The 9,551-nt window shown below is 39.4% G+C and overlaps 1 protein-coding gene across 2 annotated transcripts; it reads left to right on the top strand.

Annotated features, from left to right (window-relative positions):
- The first annotated feature begins 149 nt into the window (after positions 1 to 149).
- On the top strand, positions 150 to 2,610 carry LOC106603350 (39S ribosomal protein L48, mitochondrial). 2 transcript variants are annotated; one of them, XM_014196913.2, is made up of 8 exons: positions 150 to 258; positions 875 to 927; positions 1,065 to 1,096; positions 1,258 to 1,346; positions 1,455 to 1,624; positions 1,826 to 1,928; positions 2,037 to 2,126; positions 2,256 to 2,610. In XM_014196913.2, the coding sequence occupies exons 1-8, from the start codon at positions 238 to 240 to the stop codon at positions 2,328 to 2,330; spliced, it is 633 nt and encodes a 210-aa protein (XP_014052388.2). In that variant the 5' UTR covers positions 150 to 237; the 3' UTR covers positions 2,331 to 2,610. The 2 variants fall into 2 exon arrangements, with proteins under 2 accessions (XP_014052388.2, XP_014052387.2); XM_014196912.2 differs by lacking the exon at positions 150 to 258 and adding an exon at positions 434 to 728.
- Positions 2,611 to 9,551: the final 6,941 nt, after the last annotated feature.

Raw genomic sequence — 9,551 nt, 5'->3', positions numbered from 1 at the left:
CGCTCTGGCACACTCAGACGACAGTGCTCTGAAATTGGAGTAGATAGCCAGAGTGAATTTACGAACGCACCCATTTCGTGACCCGGCCACATTAACTTTCCAATATATATCCGTCAATAATATAGTAGCTATTTCATAATGGGGATCAGTGTCTTAAATGTTTTGATTTTGTTCTCACGTCCTGAAGTGAACGATTGGTGGAATTTGCATTTTTCATGAAATTCCATGTAAATTGTTATGGGAACGACGTTTTGCATGGTAATGTATATGTCAGATGAAAGGGGAGTTGATGCAGGTTGCTTGACGAGGATGCCACGTTTCCAGGGCCAGCATCGGACTTTGAACGCAATGCCGTCTTTCTTTGTAATTCTATGACATTGTGCTGTGAGCAATAATTACATATTATACACTTGTTTGGCTGTATCCAATACCCTGATACTCGGCTAGGTTTCTCTTTGATGCATATATTAAATACAATTTAAGAAAACATAGAAGAAGCAACTGCAAGCGAAAAGCAAACACATTTGAAAGCGGAAATAAAATATTGTCCTTGTTCCATACCACATTTTAGTCAGATGGACCAACCGGAAGCATTTTTCTCAGAACCTCTTGTGTACATGTGCAACAACTAGCTTCAGCAAAATTGTGAATCTAATATAATTTCGAGATTTGTTGTGACGTGATTACTTAATCTTAAATTTGAAGCAATGAATCCTGTCATTCGCAAGGTAGTGTCTTCTACTCATAAATGGTGTTTGTCACATTTTTATTGTTGATGTAGCAAACTGGCTAGCAAGAAGGAAGGTCAATCATGTCAGCATATCAAAACACTTGTATATGATAGATTGTTTGTTTGTCTTCTATCCCGTTACAGGCTTCCTTCGCATTTCATTTACGTGTGTTGGACCAAGCAGGATTGTTATTCCGGTAAATTAGTTAAAAGCATATAGGCAGCCAATTGCTGGTTGTTACAGGACACAATAATTACCACATCAGGTTTCATTCGATGGGGTGTTAGCTAGCGACATTTCAAGGTCTCTAATGTTTCTGATGTTTATTTTAAGGGCATCAGTATCAGTGCAGCATCTGATTCAGGGTAAGTCCTCCCACCAATAACAATAGTTACTGTTGTGTATCAATTTAGACTTTCTAGGAAAGTCTTAGGAAGTGACTATATCCTGAAAGTTATATTGCCACTTATATAATTTCCTAAGTGTATGTAAGCCATCTGTTTGGCTGGATAACTGTTTTCTACAGGGAGTCTGGTATTTTCCAATGAGCGACAATATAGGACCATGCCTACTCATGGGATTGGCAAATATAAGCACCTGTTACCCAAAGAAGCGGTAAGACTATCCTTAGTAGATCACTTAATTATACTTTCTAATACTGAAGCCACCAGCTTACACTGTTAGCATATCTACTTGCTTATAGAACATTTATTGTGCCTTCAGCCAAAGAAAAAGAAAGAGAGACAGCAGATGAAGCAGATCAAAACTGCGACAGATGCAGAGTACGGGACTCTGAACGTGAAAGTGTCTGGGTATGACATGATCCTAGTGGAGCACTACTCCCAGTACATCCACAATCTCTGCAACCGCCTAGGTGTCAAAGTGGCTGAGAGGTGAGAGGTAGACTTTAAGACAGCGTGTTACTGGCCTCACTCAAAGATTTGATGGCCCAAATATCCATGTCTCTGTTGCAAAGTTCATAATGCTTCAATAGGAGGCACACATTTGGCTGTCTTTCGTAGCATGGGATTACATCATCCAATTGGTTAACTAACTAACCTTAAAGGGATGAACTAACACTATTCTCCTCTCAGCTATGCATTGCCCACTAAGAGCACGGAAGTCATGGTCATGCCAGAGCAAGGGACCAAGATGTATGTAGATGCCATCCTCAAGACCCATGAGCGAATTGTTCAGGTAATAGAGCGTTTTTAGTGATAATAATTTGTTCTCTGAACTTTTGGCAGTTGCACTTTCAAACAGCTTTTCACTCTAGAGGGAGCATTGATAAGTGTTTGTTTACAGCTCAGCCAACTAAACGCCACATTATGCCCCACCTTTATGGAGGTCCTGTTAAAGAATCAGCCAGAGGGGATTCAACTCTCTGTAAAGCCGGTGAGCATATGACATCTATGTTCTTGACCTCTGCATGACTTTTCTTTTGCACAAGGATCATATATCTACAGTATGTACACTTTTTTTGTCATTTGTTAGTAATTGTTCAGTGCTTGTCTGTTTCCCCAGCACACAGAGGCAGATTACCAAGCCCGTTTCAAGGCACGTCCAGAGCTAGAGGGACTGATGGCACAGATGACCTAGTGAGAGGAAAAACACTGTCCACCCCACCCTTTAACCTCAACTGTCATCAACTTTTTTTGACCTCTACTTTGTCACATTTGAAGCAGTGGATGCCTATGTGTATTTTTTTCCTTACAATAGTGTTGTTTTTTGTAATCATGACGTGTACATATTGTAAATGAATTGTGGGTGAATGTAGGACATTGTACAAAAGCTGAAGAGCATACGCACATCCAGGTGCTTTTTGCAGATGCTGGAGTTGTAGGTTAATTCATGAAAAATAAAAACACCGCACACTGCTGCTCATGCTACCAGGTGATTTTATTATAACAACGTGTCGACCCTTAGGTCTTCATCAGGCATCCATGATTCTGTCTCTTCGCAGCAAAATCTGCAGAGCTGGGAAGGTTGTATCCCCCACATAAATAACATTCTATTGGTTGCAAGAATTTTGTATAATAATTTAAATTGAAAATTCTAAGTTTTGAATCCAGCCTCATTTTGCGTATCAGTTCATAAACCATGTGCCATGGAATCGGTACGTCTTCCCAACTATTTTACAATCTATATGGCACAGCTGTCAATGTTTTGGTCCTTAAATGGAACTGGTATACATTTTTATGGTATACAATTTTCTTTAACCAATTGTGATCTTTAATGCAGGGCTGACAGACACGTTCCTTGCGGTAATGCTATACTTAGTTGGTTGTAATTTTGGATAGAGCAGACATTTCCATATGTTTTTGTTAGCTGCATGTGTGACATAACTCCACCAATCCTATTTATGATATAATTTACCAAGATTATACCTTTTTTTTTATATGAAATATTTGTTTTATTTGTTCTCTCTTTTCTGGTCGATTAAATTGAAATCGCAACCAACTTTATGGCTTGTTTTAAAAAATAGCGATATTTGGGAGATGATTTCCTTTTCAAATAACTGAAAGTGAGAGGTTGTAATCTGAATAAAGGGAAAAAGGCCATTCTTGAACACATGGTGAGACATTTTTACTTATTTGCTAGAGAACCAGTTTGGATTTAAGCCTTTAATATTTAATCATTTCTGCCCTCTGAATTCATATTCATTATATAAATAGGCCTGTTTAATTATGTCTGGCTTGCCATTCCAAATAAAATGGAATATTTTTTTCTCATGTAATTAAAAAAACTGTTCGCTAGGTGTAGGCAAGACCATAAGCAAATAAGTAAACTGGGATATGACTAAAGAGTTAGTCAGGGTGATTTTGTCACAAATATACAGGTATTTATTTACCTTTCCATGGTAGCAAGATCTTATCTACTTTTGCTAACTTTATATAAAAATGTATTGGAGTGAGATAATTTAGTTATTTCAGGATATGTATACTGAGTATATCCACATCACCTTCAGACCATTTTATTGGTAAACCACACAGTAATGTAAAAGTTGTATTTTTTTGTGATCCAATACATAATATAGTACACTTATCATAATTTGGTTGTAATCCAGAGAGGTTAGAGAAATTATCGAGATCCTTTATGAGGCTGTGGAGGGATCCAAGTTGTGGATTTAAAAGAAAACATGAATCATCCGCATACAATGACACCTTTGTTTTTAAGCCCTGTATTTCTAACCCCTTGATATTATTGTTAGATCTGATTTTAATAGCTAACCTTTTGATGGCCATAATAAATAGACATGACGATAGTGGACAAGCTTGTTTTACTCCTCTTGACAGTTTAAAACATTTTGAGAAATAGACATTATTTACACCAAGGTTTACAGTACTATACATGATTTTAACCCATTTTATAATAGATTCTCCAAAAATTGAAATGTTCCAGGCATTTATACAGTTGAAGTCGAAAGTTTACATACACCTTAGCCAAATACATTTAAACTCAGTTTTTCACAATTCCTGACATTTAATCCTAGTAAAAATTCCCTGTCTTAGGTCAGTTACAATCACCAATTTATTTTAAGAATGTGAAATGTCAGAATAATCATAGAATGATTTATTTCAGCTTTTTTTTCTTTCATCACATTCCCAGTGGGTCAGAAGTTTACATACACTCAATTAGTATTTGGTAGCATTGCCTTTAAATTGTTTAACTTGGGTCAAACGTTTCAGGTAGCCTTCCACAAGCTTCCCACAATAAATTGGGTGAATTTTGGCCCATTCCTCCTGACAGAGCTGGTGTAACTGAGTCAGGTTTGTAAGCCTCCTTGCTCGCACACACTTTTTCAGTTCTGCCCACTAATGTTCTATAGGGTGGAGGTCGGTTCTTTGTGATGGCCACTCCAATACCTTGACTTTGTTGTCCTTAAGCCATTTTGCCACAACTTTGGAAGTATGCTTGGGGTTATTGTCCATTTGGAAGACCCATTTGCGACTTCCTGACTGATGTCTTGAGATCTTGCTTCAACAACATAATTTTCTTTCCTCGTGATGCCATCTATTTTGTGAAGTGCACCAGTCCCTCCTGCAGCAAAGCACCCCACAACATGATGCTGCCACCACCGTGCTTCACGGTTGGGATGGTGTTCTTCGGCTTGCAAGCCTCCCCCTTTTTCCTCCAAGCATAATGATGGTCATTATGGCCAAACAGTTCTATTTTTGTTTCATCAGAGCAGAGGGTATTTCTCCAAAAAGTACAATCTTTGTCCCCATGTGCAGTTGTGAAGCGTAGTCTGGCTTTTTTATGGCGGTTTTGGAGCAGTGGCTTCTTCCTTGCTGAGCGGCCTTTCAGGTTATGTCGATATAGGACTCGTTTTACTGTGGATATAGATACTTTTGTATCTGTTTCCTCCAGCATCTTTACAAGGTCCTTTGCTGTTGTTCTGGGATTGATTTGCATTTTTCGCACCAAATTACGTTAATCTCTAGGAGACAGAATGCCTCTCCTTCCTGAGCGGTATGACGGCTGCGTGGTCCCATGGTGTTTATACTTGCATACTATTGTTTGTACAGATGAACGTGGTACCTCCAAGCGTTTGGAAATTGCTCCCAAGGATGAACCAGACTTGTGGAGGTCTACAATAATTTTTCTGAGGTCTTGGCTGATTTATTTTGATTTTCCTATGATGTCAAGCAAAGAGGCACTGAGTTTGAAGGTAGGCCTTGAAATACATCCACAGGTACACTTCCAATTGACTCAAATGATGTCAATTAGCCTAATAGAAGCTTCTAAAGCCATGACATCATTTTCTGGAATTTTTCAAGCTGATTAAAGGCACAGTCAACTTAGTGTATGTAAACTTCTGACTCACTGGAATTGTGATACAGTGAATTACAAGTGAAATAATCTGTCTGTAAACTATTTTTGGAAAAATGACTTGTGTCATGTACAAAGTAGATGTCCTAACCGAATTGCCAAAACTATAGTTTGTTCACAAGAAATGTGTGGAGTGGTTGATAAACAAGTTTTAATGACTCCAACCTAAGTGTATGTAAACTTCCGATTTCAACTGTATATAAACTCCAGTCATACTTTATCATAAGCCTTTTCAAAGACGGCTATGAATAGCAGGCTTGTTTCCCCAGATTTTTAATTGTGTTCTATTGTTTCCAGTACTTACCTTATATTATCTCCAATGTATCGTCCATGTAAAAAACATGTCTGATTAGAATGAATAATGTCTGACAACACCTTTTTTAATTCTATGCACTATACATTTTGCTAGAATGTTTTTTGAATAACTACACTAAAGTTTAAGGGGCCTCCAATTTTTTTATGGACTGGATCTTCATATTTCTCACTTGTATCCTGTTTCAGTAATAATTAAATCAGACCTTCTTGTTGAGTGTCTGATAATCTACCGTTTACATAGGAGTGGTTAAAACAAGCTAATAACGGTCCTATTAGTATATCAAAAAAGTTTTGGTTTACCTCAACTAGTCATCCAGCCCGGGAGTTTTCCCAGACTTAAAGGCTTTAATTGCATAAAGAAGTTCCTCCTCTGTAATTTCGCCTTCACACGAGTCTTTCTGTACGGCTGTTCATTTTATATTATTAATAGAAAGAAAATCCATACAATTAGCTTCGGTTAGAGGAGATGGAGGAAACTGAAACGAAAACGTATGATAAAAGTACTTTGCTTCCTCTTTCAAAATATAATTTGGTGAATCATCTTTTAGGTAGCATTTCTATGTCGAAGATTTAAAAAATAATTTTATGCATTTTCCCCCATGTTCCATCCAGTTTGCTTATCTTTTATAATATATTACACTCTTTCTTGAATAAGTTCCTCCAGTTATTTTTGTTTTTCCTCTAACTTATTCTGAGTCTCTATGGTACAGTTGTTATTGCTTTCCATCTGTTCTGTTAGACCTTTTATTTCCTTTGTTAGTATGGACTCTTTTGACCTAAATGGCTTTTGTTTTAGAGGTGAGTATTGAATTGCTTGGCCTCTAAAGGCACATTTAAAAGTGTCCCATACAGTGTCCCATAAAGGGATTTGCTGTAACTATGTTTTGTCGGAAACATTCAGTTATAAATTCCTTGGTCCTAGTTAAAACAAGTTATCATCCAATAGGCTTTGATTAAATTTCCAATATCCTGCCCACGTGAAAATTCAGTGAGAGTAATGTATATGCCAATTATCTGATGGTCTGACCGCATTCTATCCCGTCAACACTTTTTAAACTTTTGGTGCCAACAAGAATTACATAAGAAATAAGTCAAGACGACTAGCTTGATTGAGCCTCTGCCATGTACATCTCACTAGGCCTATTTTACATTCAGCAATTAACAAGAGCAAACCTGCTTCTCTCCAGGAAAAGCCTAGTATAAAGGCCTAGTATAAAAAATACATCTCCATTAGATTTTGTAGCCTTTAGCTTTTCCTGGGATTTCACGAGAAGAGGAATAGCAAAGAGCCTTGCGTCATATAACCTATTGCACACGGGAATAGATGGAAGAGAGAGAAAAGAGTTGTGTAGCCGAAGTAGCTAAATATTAGCAAGATATTCGGCCACTCATTAGCTAAATATTAGGGTTATAAATATTTACCTGTCAAAGCTCCACTATTGATTAGGCCTATGTTTTTAGTCAAAAACATTCTACCTAGGCTACAACAACACATTGCAATGAGGAAAGTATTATTGTTATCAAGTGAGTACACAATTATTGTCCAGGGCTGTAAACTTTAGTGATGTCAGCCAATTAGAATTTTTGTATTTTTATTTGTTGTATTTTATTAGGATCGCCATTAGCTGTGGCGATTGCAGCAGCTACTCTTCCAGGGGTCCCCACAAAACATAAAACATGACATAATACAGAACAGTAATAGACAAGAACAGCTCAAGGACAGAACTGCATACATTTAAAACGTCACACATAGCTGGTGGGGTAAGTGTGTGTGTGTCAATGCTGTATGTTAATTCCATCAATCAAATGTATTTATAAAGCCCTTTTACATCAGCAGATGTCACAAAGTGCTCATACAGAAACCCAGCCTAAAACCCCAAACAGCAAGCAATGCAGATGTAGAAGCACTGTGGCTAGGAAAAACTCCATAGAAAGGCAGGAACCTAGTAAGAAACCTAGAGAGGAACCAGGCTCTGAGGGGTGGCCATTCCTCTTCTGGCTGTGCCTGGTGGAGATTATAACAGTACATGGCTATTGAGTCCAGATCATTCTTCAAGATGTTCAAACTTTCATATATGACCAGCAGGGTCAAATAATGATCACAGTGGTTGTAGAGGGTGCAACAGGTCAGCACCTCAGGAGTAAATGTCATTTGGCTTTACATAGCCGAGCATTCAGAGGTCGAGACAGCAGGTGATGAGAGAGAGAGAGACCAGATACAGCAGGTCCGGGACAAGATAGCACATCCGGTGAACAGGTCAGGGTTCCATAGCTGTAGACAGAACAGTTGAAACTGGAGTAGCAGCACAACCAGGTGGACTGTGGACAGCCAGTAGTCATCAGGCCAGGTAGTCCTAGGGCTCAGGTCCTCCAGGAGAGATGATACTTAGGTTCACACAGGACACCAGAAAAGACAGGAGAATTTCACCAGATAGGACAGACTGACCCTAGCCCCCCCCAACACACATTTGCAGCATACTGGAGGCTGAGACGAGGGGGGACACTGTCCGACGATACCCCCGGACAGGGCCAACCAGGCAGGATATAACCCCACCCACTTTGCATAAGCACAGCCCCCTCACCACTAGAGGGATATCAACAGACCACCAACTTACTACCCTGAGACAAGGCTGAGTATAGCCCACAAACATCTCCTCCACTGCACGAGCCCGAGGGGCCGCAAGACCGGACAGGAAGATCACGTCAGTGACTCAACCCACTAAAGTCGAGTATAGCACAAAAAAGCTTGGCACAACCTGACGCAACCCTCATAGGGACGGCATGGAAGAGCACTAGTAAGCCAGCCCCCGTAATTGGGTCAGAGGCAGAGAATCCCATTGGAGTGAGGGGAGCCGGCCAGGCAGAGACAGCAAGGGCGGTTTGTCATTCCAGTGCCTTGCCATTCACCTTCGCACCCTTCGCACCCCAGCTGTAAGGTTTAAAAGGTTGGAAGTACCCACTGAATTATTTTAAGAGTAAATCTAGACTAGCCTACTAAGGGGTCTATTCAATCCACATCGCGCAAATACAGCTTTACAGCGTGATTGAAATTTAAAAGCAATGATCCTGCTTAGTAAAGACTGCATTCACGGTGAACGCTGCATGGTGTCAGCTTAATCGGAAGTTACCTTTATACAGCATAAATCAAGCACTGTTTATTTTTTTATTGTTTATTTAACCTGGCCAAAGCCGGACGACGCTGGGCTAATTGTGCATCCCCTATGGGCCTCCCAATCACAGCCGGTTGGGATACAGCCTGGAATCAAAAAGTCTGTAGTGACGCCTCTAACACTGAGGTGCAGTGCCTTAGACCGCTGCGCCACTCGGGAGCCCAAAATAAAATCAATTTTGAGTTCATCACAGATTTCACCATTAGATTTCGCCTGGTGTGTGGGGGGGTTTGCCTTTCTGACTTAGTTGCTCAACAATAAGTACGTCTCACACACACAGAAAAAAGTAGTAACAACCTGATATTATTCTACCTCAACGTCTTATGGAGCTGGTTATTGCCCAGATAATTGATAATAGTGACATACCACTACCACGATGCATATCAATATTGAACCTTTGCATGCAGTCATTGTTTAAAATCTTATTTTATCCTGCAGAATTCTCTCTTACTAGTAATAGGTTTTCATGCAGAGAATGTATAACACGTAACTACCACTAAAT

The sequence above is a fragment of the Salmo salar genome, chromosome ssa04, assembly GCF_905237065.1.
Source record: "Salmo salar chromosome ssa04, Ssal_v3.1, whole genome shotgun sequence".
In the NCBI taxonomy this organism is placed as follows: Eukaryota; Metazoa; Chordata; class Actinopteri; order Salmoniformes; family Salmonidae; genus Salmo; species Salmo salar.
This window is presented reverse-complemented; position numbering and strand designations above follow the sequence as displayed.

Coding starts and splice junctions, on each gene's coding strand:
- LOC106603350 (XM_014196913.2), top strand. CDS start 238: ATGGGAACGACGTTTTGCATG. Junction 1,347..1,454: donor ACCTGTTACCCAAAGAAGCG/GTAAGACTATCC, acceptor TTGTGCCTTCAG/CCAAAGAAAAAGAAAGAGAG. Junction 1,929..2,036: donor CCCATGAGCGAATTGTTCAG/GTAATAGAGCGT, acceptor GTTTGTTTACAG/CTCAGCCAACTAAACGCCAC.